Source organism: Panthera leo, chromosome D2 (assembly GCF_018350215.1).
Source record: "Panthera leo isolate Ple1 chromosome D2, P.leo_Ple1_pat1.1, whole genome shotgun sequence".
Classification (NCBI taxonomy): Eukaryota; Metazoa; Chordata; class Mammalia; order Carnivora; family Felidae; genus Panthera; species Panthera leo.
In genome coordinates, this window is record NC_056689.1 from 31878306 (window position 1) to 31903390 (window position 25085).

Sequence of the window (25085 nt, forward strand, 5' to 3'; positions counted from 1 at the left end):
TGCCATAAGGCTAACATTCTGCTAGTTCTCGGAGCAGGGGTCCTGAGCCACACATCCACTTGGATGAGGTAGGAACAGGGAGGATCTGTGTCACACGTTCAGCTGAGGGTCCATTTTCCAGCTGCGGATGGTCCAGGCCGCTGTTCAACTGGCTCCGTATATCTATCTACCAGGATCTACTTTGCAGTAGAAACACAGGAAATATACATTCCCTTGCCCTAAACTCTCCCTCCCTGCTGATGTGACCCAGAGCGTGGACCTCTGTTTCCCTATTTTCCAAAGCAATTTCAATGAGAAACCAAACTCTAGAAGCAGTGAAGAGGTGGGGAAGAGAGGGAGGGGCAGGCTGCCAGCATCCCTGGAAGCAGATGTAAGTTTTTATACTTTCTGTGGATGTATGATCATCCAGGGATCCAGACCCTTTTTTCCCCTCGACTGAGGAGATAAGGGGGATCTGGCTGGAAATCACCCACCTCCCACCGAATCCCCTGGGTGGTATGAAGGATGTAGATAGAATGCCTCCAACATTCTGGACCTCTCACCCAGCTTATGATTTCATCAGCGGAGCAAAGCTAAAAGGAAGGAGGGAAGGAGGGCTCTGGTCCAGGGAGCAACCAAGATGAGGTACATACGTAAATAAAGGCCAGCACTGCCCTTCCCCCAGTCTCCAGTCCCCAGGCCACGGTGCCCACCCTGGCTGCTCCTATTCCTAAAAGGTTCTCCGGTGATTTGGTTGCAGAGCAGAGTGAAGCATCCACCCAAAGCAATGTCCACACAGCCGGTACCTGGAATCCGTGGTGCCTGGGCGAGCCTTGCTCTGCACCTTTGTGTGCCTGGCAGCGGGCAAGGGACTGTTTGCAAATTCTGCTGGGTCGCAGCTTCAGCTCCCATTTCTAGGGTTCTTCTCCCAAGATTTAAATTCTCCAGGAAAATATCTGTGGACTTCAAAGCAAAGCCATTCTGGAAGGGAAGCCAGGGGGAGCAGGGCAGCCCCATCTGTTCTTTTTCCTATTAATTTCTCCCCAGTTGCCTTCACTGAGGCTCTTATTATGACGATGGTGATTATTAGGATTTTTCTGTGCATGGCTGCATCCCGTGGTGTGATTCCTCCCAGCATGCTAAGCTCCAGCCTCCCCGAGGACCAGAGGGTGTCCTCGGTGTGATTCTGACACCTCCTAATTTAGTCTCATCCGTAAATCTAATTAGCGTGCTATTTACACCAGGCCCAGGAGCCCTGGTGGGGTGTGAAGCAGGCAGCCTCTTTCCTCACCTCTCCCCTCCCCAGTGCCTGCTCCCCGGCCGGCCAAGTCCCCTCCAACGGCTAGAGGTGGACTTTCATCTTGGATGTGGGGGACTGTACCCCTTTCACCCACTGCCCTGGCAGCTGTCCCCCTCCCCACCCCCCCCCCCCACCCCCGCTCACGATGGGACCTTGCAGGAGTCATTTTGTCTTTGGAGTCACACTCCCCGAATGCAGAGTCTGGTCTTCCTCAACATCCCCATGGGGATCAGAGGCAGAGCTAGCGTGCTTCATCCTGCGTTCTCTTCCTCTCCATTGCCTCCTGGCCGCTTCATGCCCACTCCGGCGCCCCCTTTACCATGGGCACCTGTTTTCTTGCTCCCACACTTCCCCACCTGCCCCATCTGCCACCCCCGCCACACCCCTGACAGCCGTAGATGGTTTGTCTTGTTTATTTATCCCCCTTTCTCGAAGAGTAGGGGTAAGCACAACCCAGCAGGGAGGGGTCCCTGCGTGTCTCACCCCATCACTGTGCTGATGGATTGGAGACTGCAGAGCCCCGCTGGGCAACAGTGGTGAGGGTGGGCCACCAAGCCGGGCATGGACCTGGCAGCCAGCTCTGCTTTGCTCCTGCTGACTCTGTTCCCCGAAAGGGGGAAGTGGTGCAGGGGTGGCGGGGGGGGGGGCGGGCAGGAGGAATTTCGTGGCTCTGTTGTCACTCTACCCAGGAAGGCGCAGGGTAGACGCTCACTCCCTTCTTGCCCTCCAAGGAATTGGGTGTGGGAAGAAATTCCCAACATCGAGGTTGTCACACGTTTCTATCCCAGGTTCAAAGGTGCAGCTGTTTCTCTGCTTGGTCCTGACATGTGCCCCGAGCCCAAGGGCAGGTATCTCTGCTTCTCACACATGGGCAAAACTGGCCTCCGAGGAGACCTTCCGCTAAGTCCGCGCAAAAAGATACACTGCGGCAGCCGCTGGAGGGCAGGGTGGCGAGCACCCAGAGGCCTGGGGCACGAAGAGTAAGAGATGCCCTAGAAGGACCCTTGCAATGACCGTTCTAGGCACTGTTCGCAAGTGAACGCAACAGCCCAAGTCCAGCCCTCGGGCAGCACATGGCAATGAGAGCCATGGAGAAAGACAAAGCAGGGTGAGAGGGGTTTAAAGGAGTCCTGGGAGGACGGAGGCCTGACAGAGGGAGGTGACATTTAGGAGAGACCTCAGTGATGAGAGGGTGAGCCACAGGACAGGAATACTTGGAGGAAGAGCATTCCAGGCACAGGGCACAGCAGGCATGTGGCTCTAGGCAGGAGGACGCTCGCCCACGGGTGGAGGAGGGGCCAGGAGGCCCCTGCCTGACCTGGCAGGGAAGGTCAGAGAGACAGCTTTGCTGTCAGGGCTCCGCTTGCACAGGAAGGGGGCAGGAAGCCACCTGAGGGCAGTGAGCAGGGAGCGAGGCACTTACGGACTGAAATGTCAGAAGGACAGTCCATGCAAACGACCCAGGTGGCCATCCACCCCTGAGCACATAGACAGAATGTGGTGGCTCCCCACGGGATATTACTCAGCCACGACGGTAACGAAGCATCGATGCGTGCCACCACGCGGATGAACCTAGAAAACCTTATGCTAGGCGAAGAAGCCAGTCAAAAAGGGCCACAGGGTGTCTGATTCCATTTGTACGAAATGTCCGGAACAGGCAAATCCATAGAGACAGGAGCGCAGGTCCGTGGCTGCAGGGACTGAGGGTGGGGGGTGGGGGTGGGGGGTGGGGGTGGGGAATGCGGTGTGATTACGCATGGGTACGAAGTTTCCTTTTAGATGGACATGTTTTAGAACAGGATGGAGCGGTGGTTGCACAACACTGTGGATGTACTGAAAACCACTGAATTGTACACTTTATGATGTTAAAATGGCGAATTTTATCTCAATCAAAAAAAAATTGTTTCAAAGGATGCTCAGGGCAGGGCCGTCACTGGGAGGGAAGGACAATAACTGGAGGTACCGTGGGGCGGGGGGACGAGTGGTCAGCTCCCGGGCCATTTTGAAGAGAGAGTTAGGATTTGCTGGGGTGTGTGTGTGTGTGTGTGTGTGTGTGTGTTTGTGTGTGTTGACCTTTGACCTGAGCAGTTAGAAACACGGGGTCCTTCCTGCCTGAGACAGTGAGGTAGTAGGTTTAATGAGGGGAAGGCGGAGTCCGTAGGTTAGCTTTCGACACATTATGTTTGACGTGCTTGTTAGACAGCCATTTGGAGACATCGAGAAGGCAGAGGGGGGGTGCTGATAAATGTCCAACAAGCGGCTCTAGGGTGGGGGCCCCCTCATCTGTAGCACTCAGTGGTCTCTATGGCGTAAATCCCCCTACCATGCCTACCTCAAGCATGACCGCGGGTGCTCACCGAGATCCTGAAAACCTAGCACCTGGCTCTCCGGAGTCCACGATGTGGACCCACAATGGAGATGGAAATGTGAGCATTGCCAGCATCTGGACTATATTTAGAGTCACAGATCTAAGCTGGGCTCACGGAGGCAAGGGGTGTGAGTATAAGGAGAGGAGAGCTGGGGCGCCCCAGTGTTCACAGGAGGGGAGATAGGGACGGGCCAGCGAAGGTGACTGAGAAGGAGTGACCCCGAGGGAGGAGGACCAAGAGGGAGCATTGCAGGACCGGAGCACGGACGGGGTGGGGAGGCGGTGGGCAGGTGCTATCAGCAGGAAGAGGGGTAGGGCTCAGGAGAGGGAGGAGGCAGCCAGCCCTAACAAGCAGCAGTGTTTGCCAATTAGCATATGGATCTGTGTTTACTTTTCTGTTTTCAGCTTAATGACTCTTAATTGCCCTCATTAGGGAATGTCCAAATCCGCCAACGTTTACAGAGCAGGCCAAGCGGGGCTTTTTTTTTTTTTCTTTTTTAATCCACTTGACCCTCTTCTCCCCTGCCTTCAGGGCCCTCCCCTGGCACACTGGATGTCTCACCCCTTAGAAGGATGCCGGACTGCCCCCTCCAGCTCAGCGCCTGGTGAGATGTCAACTCAGTCCTCTAGGGACGGAGCTGTGCTTAAATAAGCAGACCTCTACGGGAAAGTGAGAATCGGTGATTTCAAAGGCAGCATAGGAAGTGAAAGCAGCCGGTCTCAAAGGCTACATCCTACATGATTCTTTCACGTTCTCAAAAAGAGAACCCAGCAGTGGTTGCCAGGGGTTGGGTGTAGGAGAGGGGTTGACTGAAAAGGTAAGCACAGGGGAGTTTGGGGGGCGGGCTGGCGGCACCGTTCTGTACCCTGGCTGTGATGGGGTAGCATGAATCTATACATGTGTTAAAATTCATAAAACTGAAGGGGCGCCTGGGTGGCTCAGCCGGTTAGGCGTCCGACTTCGGCTCAGGTCACGATCTCGAAGTTTGTGGGTGTGAGCCCTGCATTGGGCTCTGTGCTGACAGCTCAGAGCCTGGAGCCTGTTTCGGATTCTGCCTCTGTCTCTCTCTGCCCCTCCCCCACTCAAAAAACAAAAAAACATTAAAAAATTTTTAAATTCATAAAACTCAATACCCCAAAATGTCAATTTCACTGCACGTTAATTATAAAAAATTATAAATTATTGACAACCTCTCCCCCCCACCTCTACCCCCTCCCGGAAAAAGATGAAGTGAAAGGTAGCCGCATAAATAGCACCACTGGTGAGCTTTTAGACTCCACGCCATCCTTCTCTCCACTGTCATTTGATTCAGCCCGTATGTAATGCGCACCCCCTGTAAAGCCAGAAAGGGAGACTAGAGGGCCTTGAATGCCGAGATGAGTTTGAACCTATTCAGCAGGCAAGCGGGAGCCATCAATGGTTCTTGAGCATGAGTGGTATCCTCAGAGCTGTGTTTTAGGTCGATTAATCTGGACACCAGGAGAGTGAAGACAGCAACAGAGGATGATGGCAGGCTGCAAGGCAAGCAGGGACTGGATACGGGGTCTGTGGGAGAGGCAGGGGTTGGAATGCCGCTAGGGTTTGGAATACCGGGGACAGGAGTGGCAGAAACCCAGAAGGGGGAGCTAGGAGGAGGAAAGACAGTGGGAGCCAGCCTGCTGGGCAGTGGCCAGGCCTTCCTGGTCTCTTTACCTCGGCTTAGTTCCTCATATGAACACCCTCCACCTACCATTGAATCTATTATCGTCTCTTGCCGCCCCCCCTTCCCAGCCTTCCTCCTGTCTCTGTCTTCCGATTTTTTCCTCCCACTCACACATTCACGGATAAACACACGCATAACCCATTGATTCTTGCATCCGTTCCTTTGTCCATGCAGTGTAGTTGTTTTGTGCCTGACCCGAGTGTGGAATGTGTCAAATAGAAGGGGCTCTTCGCAGGCCTGGGCAGCTGTGCCAGGGTCAGACTTCTGGGCTGCCCAGTGACTGCTGAGTGACACATAGCGCTGTCACCATTCATGATCCCCCTTGTGCCTGAAGCCCAGCACCCTGTCCCAGCCCAGGACCCATCCCTGAGGGCATTTGTGATGTTGTTGTTCCCGGGAAGGGGATGCAAAGCTGGGCAGACCTCCCTGGCAGGGGGCTAGGATGGGAGATGAAATCACCGTCCCCCTTTTGGCTCCCAGATCCCCCACAGCAGGTGCGTGGCCTCCATAGAGTCTTGGGCTGTGTCCCTCGGGGCCTCCTGAGGCGATGGGATCCCTTATTTTGAAAGGCAGCCCAGAAAGGGCAGTTTGCCTGAGGTCACAGAGCTGGTCTGCTCCGGGGGCTCCCCTCCCCTTCCCCCACCCGCTCAGCCCCTCCCCCCACCCCCAGGCCTGGGGAGGTGGACTCGCAGTTGGAGAGGCAGAGGAATACAAAATGGTGTGATTAGCGGCAGGCAGCGTGCCCTCCCGATTTCCATAAGGCATTTAGATTTCTTTGCCTTGCCACACATTTTTCTCTCTGTGGGAACAGGGAAATAGTTTTAGCATGGTAAATAGACAGCGCCAGGCAGCTGCTGAGTGCAAAGCCCAGCTCCCAGCTCCGCACAGACCCCCTCCCCGCTCCTTGTCCCGAGGCCCTTGGGGGCTGGATGCCCCCTCAGCCAGCCAGCCAGGCTCATCCTCCTCCCGGAGTGGCCCTGCCCCTAGAGTCCCCAGAGGGACAGTTCTGGGCTTGGGGCAGACTGGGATGCACACTCTTTTTTTTTTCCTGCATTTTGGACTCTCCTTCCTGCACATCTGAGAACACTCATACCCCGCTTCAGCCCCCTGTCCCGGTCCCAGCCAAAACTCCCATGCAGGGTCTGCCAGCGGAATGAGGGAGGGAAGGAGTTGAAGCCAGGTATAGGGGTGAGGTCAAAGTTGGCAGATTCTGATCAGAGTTGTAGACCTTGAGGGGAACAGTGTGGCCACCCTTGCTGGGAGGCATGCCTGGGCGGCAGGCAGGAGCAGAAGGAAGGTGCTGTGGAGCTTTCCACTTGAGGCAGGAGTCTTTCAAACAGGGTCCCTCGGAGGAGGGGCACATGGCCTAGAGGATCTTTGGGATCTGGGGGGTTGGGGATGGGACATGTCATCCTGAATGAAGAGCTCAGAGCCTGAGCCTCATGAATCCTACGTGGCCCCCTGTTCTGTGCACATGAATTTCCAAGTGGCCTGGAAAGGTCCCTGTGATCCCCTGGGCCTTCCACATAAGGCTTGCCCTTTGGCCATGCCCACAAGCACTATTCAGGTGAGCCTAGCCCTCCTGGCCAGTCCCCCCAGGACCACTTCATTTCTCTCAGGACTCCCTGGGCTGATTGCCCTGACACCTAGACGTCTAGTACAGCCCAAAGATTTGGATTCCACCAGAAATGTCTACTTACCTGGAGCATAGAAATGAAGCCAGAGTGGCTGGTTCCAACTCTGGGGGTAGGGACATTTAGCTCTGCTGTATCTGTTGGACATAGGGGGCACCTCCAAGATGGGACCCTCCCAGAGCAAAGGTCACCAGGGCTGGGCAAGAGCCCTTGGTCAGCTGTGCAGCCATCCTCCCTGGCAGAGGACCAGCTCCTGTGTGTGAGCTGCATGGACATTGGGGCCTCTGAAGTGGTTCAGCCTTCGGGGAGCGCCTGGAGGACACAGGGGCTGGAGTGTCAGAGGCTCAGAGCCTTGTTTTCCATATCAACTGCATGACCTCCCCACCTGACAGTGGGGACAACTTATCCTGCCGTGCTCTCAGACGTGCCTCGTGGAGTTGGGCACCGGCCCTACTGTGCCCACTCGGCTTGCAAGTGCCTGGGTTTTAGCACTTTGAGTCCGGCGTCCTGGGAGCCCTCACAGTCCCAGGCAAGCCAGGACAGCTGATTGCCTAGGGGCAGGCCGGAGAGGTGGCCCACCCCCAAGGTTGAGAAACTGAGGCTCGGAGCCAGACAAGCCGGGAATGCCGGAGAGAGACAGGTGGTCAGGTATAGCTGGGCTTTGGAGGTGTGAGATTCCCACAGTGCACTAGGGCGGTGGGTTGCAAATTCGGGAAACAATTTGAAAGCACCTGTCCCTCATTTACCTTAATGCAAGTACCCAATGCACATTTTAATTCACTTCCCAGAAGTGTCGCTGCGGGGCCAGCGACAAGATCCCTCCTGAGGGAGGGAGGGGAGGCCTCATGCCCTCGTCTGTGAGCAAAATAATACGCACGTCCACGCGATGAAATTGACAGCTCTCTAGTATTCTTTCCCCAAAGTGCCAGCTGCCGATCGGATTGAATTAGATTTCACAGGGGTTTTTGCAATACATGGAATTCACCAGCAAATTACTCTTAAAGAGGGAAAATCAATCATTTGGAGCAGAGATAAGCTGAAGGCAAGGCAGCCTTGGATTGATCCCGTCTGTGCAGGCGTGTGTGGAATTTAGCAGATAACCTGGGGAGAGGAGGAGGGAGAGAAGGAGAGGAGGAGGGGAGGAGGGAGGGGGAAACAGGATGGGTGAAGGAGGAGGAGGGAAAAAAGGAGAAATGGAAAAGAGAAAGGCTGGGGGGGGGGGTTGGAGAGCAAGGAGAAGAGGGCTAGAAGGGAAGGGAGGAGAGCAAATGAGGAAAAGGAAGGAAGAGGAAGGAGGGGCAGAGAAGGCAACAGCAGAGGAGGAAGTGGAGAGAGGCCTTAAGTGGCAGGGGGAGCGGAGGCAGGGGGAGCGGAAGCGGAGGCAGGGGGAGCGGAAAGCAATCTGAGGAAGCACAACAGGAATTAACGGCCTTAGGAGAATCATCCCGGCTTGCAGATCTGGAAACTGAGGCCCAGGGACAACAAAGGGCTTGCCGCAGTCACACAGTGAGCCATGGCCAATCCAGGGAAAACGGTTCCTGTCCACCCTGCTCAAGGGCCCGATCCGCAGAGGAGCCAGGGAAGGAGGGTCTGGGTAGGCTGAGCACCTGACATTAAGGGCAGTGTCCTGACCTGAAGGGCAGTGTCCTTCGCCCGACGTGGGCCTGAGAGGCAGCCCGCTCCCAGGGCAGAGAAACTGAGGCTCTGAGCTGGACAAGCCTGGAATGCAGGAGAGGGGCAAGGCTGAGCGTGTGCCGTGGTCTTAGCTGGGGCCCTGCTCCCGGACAGGGCGTGGGGTGGGGGGACCGTGAAGAGACAGAGGGTGGTCCTTTACAAGCAGGTGCCACGTCAGTCCTCCCGGACTCTGAAACATGGAAGGTCCCTGGGGATCGAGGCAGACTTAGGGGATGGAGGCAGTGACCACCGCAGGGCTCCTTCCCATTGCCCCCTGGACTCCAGCTTCACATGGGCAGCCTGTCCTGGGGCAGCGGGCAGGGCCAGAGGAGTGTGGTACGCCCACCAGGTGTAGGGGACTGTCAGGAGCAGTGATGGGAAGGGGTGCTGAGAGGCCCGCCCTGCCAGGGTTCACATTGGCATGTCTGATTGGGGTTAATTAAGTGAAAGGCTGGACAAAGGAGTGATAAAGAATCCATCTTGGGTGGACTTTGATTTCCTGCCGCTCGATAGCATGGATTAGACCAACAGAGCACAGGGGAGAAGGGAGACCTACAGCCCCTGCCCAGGCGGGAGGGGGTTCACTCACCCCTGCACATATCCAAGCCTTTGCCCTTCTCCGCCTGCCCCTCTCATTCCTGGCTAATGTCTGGAAATCAGCCCTTCCTCAGGGCCACCTCCTCCCCTCCCCCACTCTCTCCCAGAATGAGAACAACAACCCTTACTTGCTAAGCACTCGCTCAGCCCCAGGCACTTTACCAGGATCTTGCAGCTCACCCAACAAGAGTGCTATCAGGTGGCCCTCATGCTTTCCATTTTGTGGATTGGGAAATTGAGGCTCAGAAGGGTGAGGTCTTTTGTGCCAAGTCACACAGCTGGAAAGGGCGGTGCCTCCGTCTGGAGTAGATCCAGCCCCCAGAGGCTGTGCTTTTAGCCTCCACTAAAGCTTCGGGCTCCACACCCTGGAGTTACTGGTCACGGGGCTCTTCCCTGGCAGGTCTGAGTCCTGGACACGGCTTCTGCGAGGGTGGCGCTAACTCTCGGGGCACATCTGGGCACTCCGGGCACCAGCCCCATTCCCAGCTCAGGCTAAGGGTGTCTCACCAGCCCACAGAGCTCCCTGGCTCTTCTCTGTCTTACTTCACAACACTGCCCACCCCCAACACAAAGACCTTGGCCCTTGCTGGCCTCCCCTGGCCCATCACACATCTGCGTGACCCTGGACCTTCCTCTTTTGCAGAGAGGAATTAAGGTCCCTACCTGGGTAGAGGGTAGTGCACAGGGTAAGGTGAGTACCTGTGGTGTTTGAAGTACAAAGGGGGGAAAAAAGCACAGAAAGCTACTTCTAGGAGAGCCTCCTGTCTTAGGCAGGAAACCAGAACTCACGTCACCCACCAAAACAAGACAGGGCAAAGAGACAATACCGCTCCTTAATCCTGTGGGTGTGCCTTCTTCTCCCGGCTTCACAGATGAAGCGGGATCAGGCTCCAGGAGTGAGAGTGGCCCAAGGTCACACAGCTAGAAAGCGACTGTCTAGTCCCCAATCTGAACCTTTCTCTATTGCATCCTATCATTGGTCACCACACAGCTACTCCCCTGACCTATGGCAGAGAGAGATGAACCTCTCCAAGGGGCGAACTGGCAGGGAGGTGCCCGAGGAGGGTGGGCAGAGAACCAAGCAAGAGCTGTGAAGGAGGCATCTGCAGGCCTTACGTGCAGGAAAGGAGTCTGGGGGCCAAGCCAGGCCTGCCTCTCTTTGGGGACCAGGTCGTCTGCGAGGGACATGCCAGTGTCTAGAGCCTGCAGGTGATGACCCAGGCAAGCCGTGTTCAGGAGTCAGGCGCAGACTCTGAGAGAAGCCAGGCCACCCCCATGCAAGCCCAGGGCAGGGGTCTACCTGAGTCTGAGTCCTGGAGGAGGGAAGGGCCCTATGCGTGCCGCTGTTGTGAATGTAAACACCCCCCTGGGCCCTCCCAAAGTTGTGAGCGTTCTGTGAGCTGCTGCCCTAAGAGGGCCCGTCGCACACTAAGCTCTCAATGACTAGTTGGGAAAACGCCGCTGGTCCACTCCATGGAGTCCGGTGACCATTGGGACTGAATGTGGGTCCCCTGGCTGTGGGAGCTGCAAAGAGACTGGGGGGGGTGGTACTAGGAGGCAAGGCTTGCAAGGCCACCCCCCACTTCCGGCGGCGGGAGGTTGGGGGGGCAAGGTGTAAGGGGAGCCGAGGTGGGGGGGCAGCCCCTTCTGGCAGCGGCTGATAAGGAGGGCCCGACCAGGATGGCTGCCCTCTGCGGGGCAGGGGTGTGGGGGGGTGGCAAGCCTTCATCACTGGAAGCAAAGCAGGGCTGGCTGCACGGGAAGGGGGGGGGGGGACAGCAGGAAGCGAGGAGTGATCTCCTGTGTCCTTCCCCCTTCCACCAAGCAAATAAAGCAGAGCTGTCGCAGCCCCGCAGGCAGCCGCTGGCACCCCAGCCCGGTGCGGGAGGGCAGCGTGCGGCTCAGCTCCGGCTCTGGGACCCGCGGCTGCTGGCTATCAGCCTTCTCATCGCCTCTCCCAGCTGGAAGAGAATTTAATCCACCGGCCTCCTCTCCACACGCACTGGGACTCCTTTTGATGTTCCTCTTTATCTCCCTTCCCAACAAAATTGCCCCTCGACAGCTCCAAGAGGGGCTCCTGCCGCTCCCCCGCCCTGCTCTCTCCCTCCCAGCCCCAGTGAACAGCCCTCCGTTGGGCCTGGCAGCGAGTGAGGGGGCAGGCTAGCACCCCTCCACCAGCCTGGGCCCCCTGACCTTGGCAGAGGAGAACTTCCCCCGGGGCCTCACCCCCCCAACCGGAGGACCACCGAAGTCCTCCCGGGGCCAGTTCTTTGCTTGCATGGGGAACAACTTCCGCAGTGGGAGGGGGCTCTCCAGCGCTGGGTGGTTGAGAGCTCAGGCTGCCGAAGACAGAACAGACCCAACTTCAAATCCTTCCCTGGTAGCCCGGAGGCCTGAATAGGTTGCCCGCCCCAACCTCGCTTTCCTTCTCCATGAGAGGGGTGGACGGACGCTGATGTCCGTGAAGAGCCCGGTTAGGTCCCAAGAAGCACACAGTTGGGGCTTGATAAACAGAAGCTGTCTGTCCGGAGGGCTGCCGTTAACAAGGGTTGTGCACCACTTTCGTGAACTGGGTGAATATCACACGCGTGTCCCACCCCGAGGGGCTGACGGTCATAAGCCAAGAGTCCCAACAGGACGTGGCCTTCTGGGCAGATTCCGAATGGGGCAGGCTGAGCATCTGATGGCACTTAGCCAGGAGGTTGCCCTGGGCTCTCAGGACAGCCATATATGGGGTCCTGACCACCGCGGCCACAGGCCTGAGTGAACTTCCAGCCCCTGGTGGCAAATCTAGAAGATTTTAGTTGAGACCCAGAAACCTGGCCTGAGGGGCCGGTGCTCCTGCCCCGCCAGGGATGCAGGCCGAATCCACGCTGAGCTCAGCACCCGCCTCACCAGGCACCTCCTCAGTGCCGCAGGCTGGTCCTCCGCCCTTGCACCGCGGTGGCCGCTCAGCCCCCACCCACGCACCCCGTGAGGGATGTGCTCGGTTTTCTTTCTCCAGCTGCCCATTCACCACAGCTCGATGATCCCTTTTCTTCCCCGTTCTCAGAATCGCTCCTGCCTTGCCTCGCTCCACCCCTCGGTTCTCAAACTCCCATCAGAACACCCGGTGGGCTGGCTTCACAGTGCTGGGCCCCGCCCCTGGACTTTTCGATGGGTTAGATCTGGGTGAGGCCCGAAACGTGCATTTCTGACAAGGGTTTAGGTAACGCTCAGCCACCGGTCCCTGTACCACACTCGCAGAACCACCGCTGTGCCCCGGGTAGTTCCCACTCTTGGATGCACACTCGAATGGATAAGGTGGAGAGCGTGACAAGGTCCTGAGGTCTGGTCTCCCCCAGCCCACCCACGTCTGATTTGCTTGGTCCGGGGTGTGGCCTAGGCATGGGGCTATTTTAAAGATCCCCAGCTGATTCTGATGGCTGGTCGGATGGAGCGCTGCCTCTCTGCCTCTCCCCTGTTCGCCCCGGTGGATCTCTATGAGCGCCACCAAGCCCCGGCCTGCCCCTGCTGTCGTCTCCTCCAACCTTGGCTGTGCAGCGCGGCTCCCCAGGAAGCATGGGAAAAAATGCAGCTTCCTAGGCCCCACCCCGAAGATTCTGACACGGTGGCCGTGGGCATCTGTGTGCCTGAGTTTTAGAGCTCTCCTGGCAGTTCGGATGTGCAACCAAGTGAGGAGGGCGGCCCCAGTGTGAGCTGCACCCACTGCCAAGTTCACCTTCCTCGTTTTAACCACCGTTCATCGGCTTCAGAGCTTAGAGTGGCTCCCGTTGCGCACGAACGCAGTGCCGGAGCCCTCCAGACGGTGCCTGCGGTGGGACTGTCCCCCAACCTCCTGCTCTCCCAACAGTCTCGCCAGCTTCCCTACAAGCACCCTTTGCAAAGCAGCTCGCCTCGTCTGCCTCATCGCTAATCCTTCATTCCTGCTCCTATGCCTTTGCTTAGGCCAGCGGCTCTCAAAGGGTGGTCTCAGACCAGCAGCGGCCTGGCAGGCAGCACCTGAAACTTGTTAGAAGTGGAACGCACGTCACAGGCCCCAAACTACCAAATCAGGTATTCCCGGCGGGTGGGCCGCAGGCTTGTGGCTTAACAAAGCCTCCAGGTGATGCTGATGCGGGCTAAGTACAGAGCTGGCTCCGCCTGGAATCCCTCCTCTTCGAGCTCATTTCCCCTGGGTTCCTGAAGCCAGTTCAAAACTCCCCTTTTCCGGGAGGCCTTCCTGCTCCGCCTCATCTCAGACCTGCTCAGACTTTAGCCTGGGGTGCTCAGCGTTCCCATCTCTGTTCGCTCTGGGAACTCAGACTGAGCTAGAGCTTCAGGTGGGAGGCGTCCCGACCCCGCTTCCCTCGGCCTGGGAGCTGGGCCTGGGCTTTTGTCCTCGCTCTGCATCCAACAACCTGTGCAACCTTGGGCGGCTCACTCAACCTCTCTGAACTCCCATTTCCTCTGGAGGGGTTTCTAAGTTCCAGTGGTCCTTCAGCTCCACCCCAGGGCCCGTGGGATAGAGGATGCACAGAGTAGTGGAAAACTGCTGGAAACCAATGGCTTCTTGAGCACCTACTGTGTCCCTGCTCTGATGGGGGATTACACTGCCCGAGGCACAGTCTGTGCCCTCAAGGCTCCCAGCATTCCACAGTGACCACAGAGGGTTATTCTGTCATTACTCTGAATGTGTCCGTGTTAGTAATATAGGCACCTGTTTATACAGTTACGGAATGATCTCCAAGGCATAGTTTTCAGTGACAAAACCTAACCCAGAACAATGCGAGTCGCGTGCTATTTGCATCGGGGTGGGGGGAGGGGCTAGATACCGTAGTGCTCCTCGTGTTTGGACAGGATATGATGGTTGCCTCTGGAGAAGGCTCTCCAGTGGCTGGGCCGGTGGGGACAGGGAGACCGACGTGTGCCCTTTACGCTTTTTTTTTTTTTTTTTTTCCAAAAGCTTATTTATTTTGAGGCGGGGAGAGGGGCATCCCAGGCAGGCCAGAGCCCAAGGTGGGGCTCGAACTCACAAATCACGAGATCGTGACCCGGGCCAAAATCAAGAGTCAGACACTTAACCGACTAAGCCACCCGGGTGCCCCTACACTTTTGAACTATGTGAAAATTCTCCATATCCGTATTTATCACGTCTTAATATTTTCCGTGTTAGGAAAATTAAAACCTGACAATGCTTGGGGTCGTTTTCTGTAGGGGTTTGGTCCAGGCTCCTGGGAGTAGGACATAGTGACATGACCCATCTCCCCCCACCACCCCACCCGTGCTACCCCCACCCACTTCCCTCTGGGTGAGGACCAGGTGATCTGAGGAGCCCTAGTCTCCCCTCACTATTCGCACCCTAGGACCTCTTCCTCGGCTTCCCTCTCCCTCTCTTCTGGGTAGGGGGCTGCACAGACCTCCCCACCCCCCTGCACTCCCAGAGGCTATGGCCCATCAGATACGAAGGGGGCTATTCCTCTGGAGCAGCATGTGCTCCTGGGGTCCACTCGGCCCCTCTCCCTCACCCTGACCTCGGATCTCACCATCTTTTCTCTCTGGTTCCTTCCTCCTCTCCGTACCTTTCCGGCTCCTTCTCTGTCTCCATACCTTTTGACTGACCGACTCCCACTGACAGAACTTGGTAAGTGAGCCTGGGAAGGGCAGGGGCTGGGGGAGGATGGTGGGCATCATGGGGACAGGGCTTCAAAGGGGGAGTTGCTCTACCTGCCCAGGCATAGCTCAGCCCGCCCTCACCTTCTTGGGCCCCCCGGGTCCTATGGTGGAGGGAGAGGTGTTGGTGTCACCTGCTCAGAGCTGTCACACTCTGCCGCTTTTGGCTATTAGTGCCCCTTCGGGCATTTAATTGATCCCCTCCTTCTGACGGATGGATTCCACGCCAGGGAGAACTGAGGACCCCACAGCCTGACGGGGCCAAAGGAGCATTGCCTGTACAGTCTGCTGGAGTCACTTTGCACGCGGGGGTGGGGGGGGGCGGTTAGGTGGTTCTGGACGCCCTGCTGCTTGTCTGTACCCCAAGATTGGCAGTGCTGTTTTGCCAACTTATAATTGCAAATAGAAAAAGAAAATAGAGACTGATGGGGACATATTAACATGCTTTCGCTCCACAAATGTGTTTGACTGCCTGTGGGACAGGTCCAGGACCGTAAGAATTTTGCGAACTGTCAGGCTTCACTAAGGGCATTCTTTCCAGCCAGGACCATCCCCATCTGGAAAGACTTCCAGGTGGCCTGGCTGCCCCACCTCACGGCAGGAACAGGTTCTGGAAGAGATCCCTTCCAGAGATCCCTCTGATTACAAACACGTACACCGAGGGGTGGGGCGGGGCACCAGGCCAGAGGTGGGTAACACAGGATGAGCAGTGGGGACATTTCCTCCTGGGGCTGACAGCCCAGGTCTGAAAGCCACTGAGCACCTGAAATAAGGATTGGGAGACGCTCTCCACCGGTTGGCTGCAAAGCATGAGCATCTGCCTAGGTTGAAGGAGGCTTATTTGGGGGTAATTTCTCCCCACGGAGGGTGAGTCCATTTCTGAGCAGGTCAGACCCTGGGGAGTCAGTAAGTCACCTCTGCCACCTCCACCACTGGCTCTTTTGATCTGGGGTCTTGGGTAGCCTGAAGACCTCACACGAGGTGTCAGAACGAGCCTTCAGCTGCCGGGCCACAAGCAGATCTTGTGAAGGACATGGGAGCTCTGAGCTACCTGGGATCCACTGTCTTCCAGGCCCCCACCGGCTGGCCAGTGTGGGGTACACAGGGGTTCGCTTTGCCATTCAGCTGCTTGGGTGATCCCATCCCCTGTGTAGGGAAGCCAGCGTTCTCCCTGGTTGACACGTTCCAGGGGGAGGAAGGGGAAGAAGTTGTGTCCTGCTGTCCCTCTCCTGCCCAAGCCTACTGGGGACACTTAACTTGCTTCTCTCCCCTCCATTCCCTTCTGACCCTCTTTCCTCTGTCTCCCTGCTGGGTCCTCCAACTGCAGATCATTCCCAGTTGGGGTCACTGGGACTGAGGAAGGGGACAGGAGGTGGGAAATGAAATGAACCAAACCACCTGGAGGGGACATTTTAGGCATCTGAAGGGATAACGAAGGCAAAAAGACCTGGTCGAGACTTCCAGAAGGCCCAGACAGGGACAGGGGGCAGGGTCAGAGAGCTAGGCCAGGGTCACCCAGAGGAGGCCAGACCACTTTTGGGGGGGGGGGGCAGGCAAGCCCCACCACGGGCACCTCGTCCACCTCCAACAAAACCACTCTGCTCCTGACCTTGGCCTCCCGAGCCCTCTCTGACTGGTTTTTCTTCCCTTTGCCCCAGGGCCTGAACAGCATGTTCGAGGTGTACCTGGTGGGGAACAACTCCCAGCACTTCATCATCTCCCCCACCTCTGTCCAAGGGAAAGCGGACATTCGCATCCGGGTGGCCGTCCCCCTGGACTATGAGACTGTGGACCGCTACGACTTTGATGTAAGACCCCCCAACTTTGCTGGGTAGAAGCTATCAGGGGAAGCAGGGGTGATACTATCCCCTTAAAACTCCCCTTCCACCTCTCCCCATTCTTGCCCTATGTATCTGACTCTGAGAAGCCCACGGGGCCCCTGACAGGGGCCGGGCTGAGCCCCCCACTTTCAAGGAGCACAAGGAAATGTCTGGAAATTGAGCAGAATTTATAAGGCATGATCACAGCCTCAGAAGCCAACAGTGAGCCTCACTGCCCCAGCCCCTGCCAGCCCAGCCACCAGCAGAATCAGTGACCACCCTGGCCCTCTGGACACTGATGGGGGGGACTCACAGCAACACACACCTGGGATGGGCAGTGACGCAGACAGGAACTCCCTGTCAGGACTTGTAAAGGCCCCAGGGGGACTTTGGGGGCAGAAGGCTCCAGGAGCATGTGAGAGCTTACCCAGGCCCCTGCTCTGCACACCCAGCTCTTTGCCAACGAGAGTGTGCCTGACCACGTGGGCTATGCCAAGGTGAAGATCGCCCTCATCAACGAGAATGACAATCGGCCCATCTTCAGCCAGCCACTGTACAATGTCAGCTTGTACGAGAACGTCACCCTGGGGACCTCTGTGCTGACAGTCCTGGTGAGTCTTGCTCTTCTACGGGGCCATTGAGCTCTGGGGATGCCCATGGGGAGGCAGCCAGAGGGATCTGCCCAAGAAACCTGGGCAGTCAGGGAGGGGGTGCCCCCCTCCAAGCCCCCAGAGGCTGTGGTGTTTGCATATTAAAGCATCTGGACTCTTTATAATGGGGCTCCCGTGGTCAGGGAGCACTGTGGAAAGAGCGCCAACCCGGGGGAGGATGGGATCGGGCCAAGGACACTGGTTTTCTGCCTTGGCCCTGAGAGGCACCGAGCCTGAGTAGGCCAGGAGCCCTGGAAGTGCCCTCTAATAGAGATAGGGGCCAGCCGGCTCCGAGGAGGGCCACCCTCGCTCTTTGAACACAGGCACCAGGCAAGAATGGGCTTCTCAAGGGTATCTGGCCATCCCCAGCGGCCCTTGGCTGGGACTCTGACAAGAGGCCTCTCCCAGGGTCCGTTTGTATCAGTCGGTATTCTTGATGGCAAGGGACACGAACCCTTAAGTGGTTCAAGTAAAAAAGGACCAGCTCGTGTAATTCAAAGTGTAAGTGATTTCAGGCATGGCTGTATCCAGGCACTCAGTTAGCAAGAATCTGGCTTTAGCGCCAAGGTGCTGCTTTGTGTTTTTTTTTTGTTTGTTTGTTTGTTTTTTACGTGGGCAGAGAGGATCACCAGCACCCCCAGACTTGCTTCTTACCAATTTATCACCCATCGTGGAAAAACCATCTTCTTTTTGAGTAGTTCCAGCAAAAGTCCCAGAGCCGATTCTCCTTGCTGGGCCATCCTGGACCCAATCATCATGATCCTGAAACACCAGAGATGGGTCACACTCCTCCCGGTGGGGCCAGAGGTTGGGTCAGCTGCATGCAAATTCTATGGGCTGGAAATGGGACAGGGGCTACGCCAGAGGGGCTCCTGTTACCAGAACAGAGAGGGTTGGTTGCCGAGCAGATCCAAGTGGCAGTTTTATGGTATGCAAGCTCGGCTCTCACCCATAGTAGGTGCTCCATAAATGTGATGCAGTTCAGCTCACTGCTGCCCTTCCCTGCCCACTCTGAGGGCCTCAGGGGCCCCGCTTCCATTTCTTGTTCCATCCTTACTCCCAGCCAACACCTTGCCTGCTGATCCCGGACCCCCGACTCCGAAGTGTGTTTACTCTACCGACAGATGGTATGAAACTGTATTGAGCCCCCAGGCCCTTCCCATCTGACAGTTATTAATATTCCGAACAGATGTTTAGCTTGGCGGGCCATCAGACAGAAACAATAAGTCTGCCGTGGCCCTTTTCCTCCCCGCCTGCTTCCCCAGCCCGTGGCCCCGCTGGCTTTCACCAAGATGCTCCTTGCCATCAGTCACCTGGTGCCCGAGGTCCCACGGATCCTCTTGGCAGCCAGAGAGCAAGTGCCGGAGGCTGAGGTCGTCAGCTCCCCACCCCCAGCCATCTTCAGATATCGGGGCAAAGGACACCCAAGCAGCCTGTGCTTTAGGGACCCCACCCCAGCAGGCCCGGGACCACATGGCAAAGATTTCAGGCGTCAGGCTTGGGGGGTGTCCCTGGGGATGGAGGTCTCACTTTGCACTCACAGGTTCCCACAGCCCTGGAGAAGGGTTGCCGAACCTAGAGAGCAGGGGTGGGGTATGAAGGGGCAGGAGGCACACCTCTTGGCTGGTGGCCAGTTGCTGGGGTCAAGGACAGTGTGTTAGGCCCGGTCTCCTCCTCTGGGGCTGCCACTAGAGAGTAGGTCCTCACACTGGGTTTTCTCAAGCACCAGAGCAGTTCCTGGGCCTGCGTAGACCCCGGCCCAGCTCCCACAAACCCCTTCTCCAGTTGCTTTCCAAACGCTCCACGGATGCATTCAGCCTCCTCTGAGTGTCTCTTCCTAGGCCTGGCTCGTCTGGGCAGCCTCCAGTGCCTGAGTCTAAGCCTTGCCCACCTCCTTCTCAACACCCCTGGCCCCAGGGTTGTGGAGTCGTGCAGATAGGAAGGGGCTCTTTCACCCAATGATAAGCTCTGGTCCCAGGGCCGTGTGCCTGCAGGAGCTCCGGAGAGCACACGAAACTGGGTGGGCCCTGCTTTCCTTGCCTTTGCTGTGCGTTAGTGTAGCCACGTCACCTCTGAGAGCCTTCATTTCCTCATCTGCAGAATGGGCATGAGGCCACCCAAGACCGCCGTCAAGAGGTGTGAATGTTAGGTGTGAAAGAATCCCCTGCGCGGCCCCAACCCGACCGACCCACCATCATCTCCCAGGGAGCTTCCACAGCTCCTAGCAGGTGGCAGGTTTCATGGCCACACCCACCCCCCTGCCCAGGCCTGACCTGGCCTCCCCCACGCTGCCATTTTCTGGGGTCAGTCTGCTCTTTCCCCCTCCTTTGCTGCAGAAGGAGCTGAAGTTATAGCTGTCTGCTCAGGGACTGTGAAATTCCTTCTCCATGACCTTTTCTGGGATGTTATTAAAATGTTTCATGGGCAGTTGTGTCAGAAAAAAATTACGAAGAAAAGGGAAATGTTTTAATTCGCACTGAGGAGGGCTGGGGCAGAGCCTGCTGTGAGGGGCCTCCCACACAGCACTGGCCCCTGCTTCCGTGGCTTATCACCTGCCCTGGGGTGGGGGGCGGGGGAAGCAGCAGGTTGACAGTGGGGAGGGGCAGCTGGAAGGAGAGGGTCTGTCCCCTCCAGCCTCGTCTCTGGCCAGGCTGGAAGGGCTGGGCCCTTGTACCTCTCCGCTCCCTGGACCTCCCCCAGCCTAGATCTTGAGACCCTTCTAGCCCCCAGTTATAGCACAATGAGTTTCCACTGGCGGAGGGGAAAGCGTGGGCACCCAGAGTGCAAAGGCTTGGCCGTGAGCGCTGACTCCTTGGATGCCTAGGGCTGCTTCTCTTCTTGTACCTTATCTGTGAAATGAACAAGCTAGACTAAGATGTGTCCTTGGTCCCTTCCAGACCTAGAGCCTGGGGCCGTCATGCCCAGAGGAAGGGGGATGGTGGGAGCTGACCTCTGAGGGCGGCTACCCCTGTTAGTGTTGCTACTGCAATAATCATTTCGGTGGCCGTCACTGTTGAGTCCTAGCTGGAAACGGGCACTTTCCATGTGCTGTCTCTAACCCAAGAATGCGCTGCCATTCTCATTTTACAGGTGAGGAAACGGACGCTTAGGTTAAATGATTATAACTTGCCCGGGCCCCCCAGGCTAGTAAGTGATTGAGCTGCAGTCCCCAAAAAGACTGTCTGGCCCCAAGCCATAGGCCCTTAACCAGTGGGCTGCCCATCCAGAAGGTTCTGAGTTGGACCACTGAGCCTGTCCTTTCAGTAATGTTCAAGAGCTGAGGGTGAAGAGAGGAGCCAGGAAGTGCCCTCTGCAGGACCCAGGTGGGCAGGCCACAGGGTTTCCCCAGGCATTCTGTCTCTGGGTGACCCTTGAGCCCTTCCAGAACCTCTGGCACCATCAGGTGAATTTTGGGCTGTGTAGGTCCCGAGCTGCTCAAGGGTCAGAGCTGCGTGAGCTACTCTTACTGACGGGAAGACCAAGTCGGGGAGACCAGAGCACTTTGCCCAGGGAGACGGGAACCCCAAGGCAGCCTGGATTAGAAGAGGCTTCCTGGCAGGAGGGAGGATGCAGGACAGATGTCCATGCCAGCCAGGACCGGTCCTCCAAAGGACAACCATGCAGGGGAAGGGCGCAGGGGCACACGTACCCACGCATGTTTGGGGGGTGTACGTGAGGTATGCTTGCGGCGGGGGGAGGTGTCCACATGGGCATGGTCTTGTATCCGTACACGCACATGCGTATGAAGCTACGTGTGCCCAGGGGCATGTGTATATAACACACACGTTTGTGTCCATCAACATGTATAAAGGTTCCTGTATCATGTTGGTGGCTCCCCATCCTCTAGATGGCGCTGCTTGTTCCCCTCTTGTATCCCCAAGCCACTCTGAATCTCACCTTCCAACCCCACCTCCTGACCTGACAGCAAGAGTCAGGTGGGAAGGCTGTGGGGTGTCTTCCTGGGATTCTGCTGGGCTCGGGGCAGCCCTGCAGCCTGACCAATTGGTACCTGGCACCTAGCAGGGTTTCCTGGACAGTAGGAAAGCAATCCAACCCTTCGTTCATTCAACATATGTTTTATGAATACCTACTATGTGCCCGGCACGTGGCCCTGAGGACAGTAATGATGTGAATCTTGCCCTCATGAAGTTTACAGTCTCCTGGGAAAGCCTGATGTTCATATTAAGAAATGAATCTTTAATTATTATTTGCTACGAGGGAGAGATAGGGGAACTATGAAACCTATCACAAGACGCCTGACCTTGACTGACATCAGAGAAAGCTTCCCTAAGGAAGTGGCAACTGAGTAGGCATTAATAGGTGAGTGAGGGGAGGAAAGCACATTGGACAAAGAGGGAATGGTGTGTGCAAAGGTCCTGTGGCTGAAATCTAGTGGGGGGGGGGGATGTGCTCTGTAGGGAGGTGGACTTGTATTCTTTGGACATGGAGAGAGCTCAGCTCTTTCTCTTTTTGTCACCCACCCCAAATATAACCATTGGGCTGCTGTTCTGACAATGGAGAAGTCCTGTATCAAAGCATCCTCATTCTCTTACCTCTTCCTTCCTGGTGGCCCGTGGCAGGCATTTGGGAGACAGCTGACAGAGGTGGTACCTGGGATGTGCGATGAGCCAGCCCAGCCTCCCACAATAGGGCGCTCGTGTCCCCAGATTTATTAGCTCCATGTCCCTGGGCAGTGGAAGAGGAATGCTGAGAAGGGACAGCAGCCAGGAAAGAGGTTACTCCTAGGGCAGATCTTATTGTCATCCAGGGCCTCTGTCCCTGTTCCAGGGAGACCGGGCAGAGCAGGAATGGGCAGAAGATGGACAGTCTGACAAGATGGGATTCTTCTCTAGGCGTAGAAATCAAAGCAGGAAGGAGAGACACATAAGAGCCCTGACTGGGCTGGTGTGGGGTCCCAGGACCAGCTCACGGTTCACTCAGCCCAGGGGCGGAGTGCTACCCCTCAGCTCCAAGGTGGCCTTATAGGGGCCGATAGGCATGGCTCCTCTCCCTCCTCCCTGCCCATCTTCCCAGCCTGTCCTTGGGAGACTGATAATGTCTTGGGCAGGGTCAAGAATCCTGTTCTGCCGCGGGCTGGCCACTCCGTTTCCAGGTTTGGTTCCCTTGCCACCGGCTTGGGAAAGTACCACCTGCCCAGCACACAGGGCTGGGTTGCTGGGAGACCCCGGCGTGCTGACGTGGATGTAAGCAGTCAAGGGCTTACAGTCATCCAGAGTGGATTTTCTTATCAGTGGCCTTAAAGGACCCTGATCTGGCTGGCCTGTACCCCTTCAGCCTGCGTGCAATCCCCGTTCTGCCAAGATGGGCCCTTGACGGTCAGCTGAGCCTGTGTCGTCCCCTCCGACCGGGGGAGGTGTGCTGAGAGGTCCTGTCCGGGAGGGCTGTTGTTAGAACGGAACGGGACAGTTGGGGAGGGCCCTCGGCACCAAGCCCGGCCAGCAGCATGTACTCAGAGGAAGGCAGGCAGACAGCAGATGTGACAGGAGGGCTGGCTTCCTGGGTGTCAGGCCTGGGCATGTGCTCAGGGGCCTGGACTCCAAAGGCCCCACACTTGGCCTGTCAGTGTCTTGAAATTCTTAATTTTTGAACCAGGAGCCCCCCGTGTTCACTTTGCACGGGGTCCTGCAAATGACGTAGCTTGTCCTGGCTGTAGGAGCTTTATAATGCCCTGCCCAAAGGCACGCCCTCCTCTGCTGTTTCCGTGCGTTCCCATACTCCCCGCACGCTCGGTTAATGCTTGCTCTGTGCCGTGCTCTGGACAGGGACCCTCAGCACATGTTCCTATCATGTAAGAAGCCACCCAAACTTGGCTGCATAAAACAGGAGCCGTTTTCTTACCCTCACGGATGGATTGGGTAGGTCAGGAACATGGAAGGGGCTCAGCGGGGGCGTCCTTCTCTGCTCCTCCGGGTGTGGCATGCCCGGCAGCTGGAGGCTTGTCCCTCCCGTGTCTAGTATCTAGGCTGGGCCCACTGAAGGTCTGGGTCTACCTGACTGTCGTGGGCACCCACACACGGCCTCCCCCCACGGTGCACACATCTCACACACACGGGTGCCGAGCAGGAGCCCTTTGGAGGAGGCCTCTGGGGAAAGAGTGTCCCAAGAGAACCAGGTGGAGGCTGTGTGGCCATTTCTGACCTAGCCTCGAATTCACACATTTGTGCTGAATTCTACTGGTTATTAGAGAGTCACCAAAGCGAGCTCACATTCAAGGGGAGGGGATGTAGACCCTCCCCCCCCCCACCGCCCCGCTCAATTCTCAATGGAAGGAATCTCAAAGCATTTGCTCAAACATGGAGATCTCGGAGCCACTTTAGTGCTCAGTCCAACTCAGTACCCCTTTACTGAGATGTCCTATGAGAGCATGGTGCCGTGAGAAAGCAAGTGCCCTCTCCTCCTCCTGGATGCCCTGCAAAAACCAGCCGAAGGGGAAACCCTTCAAATCCTGTGTTGAGCCCTAGTAAGAGCTCTCCAAGAATAGAAGGGAGGGAGGGGGAAGGAAAAGAGAGTAATCCCTACTGTCCCCAGGTACCCCCTGGCCAGTAAAGTTCCAGTGCCCTAGGCCTGGGTTGGCATTCGAGGCCTCCACACCCCGGCCCTGAGCTGTTTCCAGCCCTCTGCCCTGCCACACCCCTCACCCTCCTCTCCTGCTGACCAGGTTGCCCCACTTCCCTTTACAACACCCACACGCTTTCACACTTCTCCCCCATCTAACTCTTCCTCCCTCCTGTCTGACACCATCAAAACTCTGCTTAACCTAAGAGCCGGCCCAGTTGCTAGCTTCCCCACAGGAAGCCCTCCCCCTGATCACTGGCAGCCTCCCTTCTCCCCAGCTCCCCTGGGTACCCGGCACCTTGTTTTCCCTGGCAGTTCTCACGGCTCAGGGCTTTCGTGGCTAATGTCCTTTCCTCCCCACTGTGCTTAGAAACGTCACCAGGGCGAGCTTAGTCTGGGGATGCAGACCCCCAGCCCAGGAACAGAGGCAAGGGGGCTGGGAGGTGCAAGGGCCACCAGATTCCAGGATCGCCTGGGCCTCCCAGTCCTAATCAAGACCTGTGATTGCATGGTCAAGGCTGAAATGCACCCAGCCCCTCAGCCTGGCTCTTCGGACAGGTGAGCAGTGGCTGACCCGGCTCCCTTGGCTGCTGCTGGGTGGCACTGGGTGCCACCATGCCCCTGTGTCTCTGCTGCAGAAGCGTTAGCCACTGTCCCCTCCCAGAGCAGGACTCCATACTCTCTGAGACAGAGCGGCCCCCAGATACAGCTACCGTACTCCATTCAGTGGCTGTTTATCGAGGACCTAGAATGACGGCAGTGAAGAAGACAGACATCCCTGCACATCCCAGGGGCAGGAGACAGACGGTGAACAAGCAAGCCCAGAGTGTGTCAGATGGGGATAGGCGTCATGGGGGAAATTACAGGGGTGCGGGTGGGGAGCAACAGGGGTGGCGGTGTTACTGTGTTCTCTCCAGGGGTCAGGGAAGACCGACCTCGCACAGAGGGGGGCGGTGGATAGAGGCCTGAAGGAAAAGAGGGAGGAACCCAGGAAAGAGCTGCCCCCCGCTGAGGGAGCTGCAGGTGAAGTCTTGAGACAAGAGCCTGGGGGTGTAGGTGGAGGAGAGGTGGCCAGAAGGTGACTGGCTAGGACAGGGAGCCCATCAGAAGTGCCAGCCAGAGAGCTCTGATG

General features: G+C 57.1%; 1 protein-coding gene across 1 annotated transcript in view; it reads left to right on the forward strand.

The window, feature by feature from the left end:
- Positions 1 to 25085, forward strand: part of LOC122201807 (cadherin-23-like) — a 296594-nt gene that overhangs the window by 189803 nt on the left and 81706 nt on the right. Inside the window, exons 11-13 of the mRNA XM_042907791.1 lie at positions 14873 to 14878; positions 16566 to 16715; positions 17180 to 17338. Coding sequence (XP_042763725.1) covers positions 14873 to 14878; positions 16566 to 16715; positions 17180 to 17338 — 315 coding nt within the window. The remainder of the gene's footprint in view (positions 1 to 14872; positions 14879 to 16565; positions 16716 to 17179; positions 17339 to 25085) is intronic.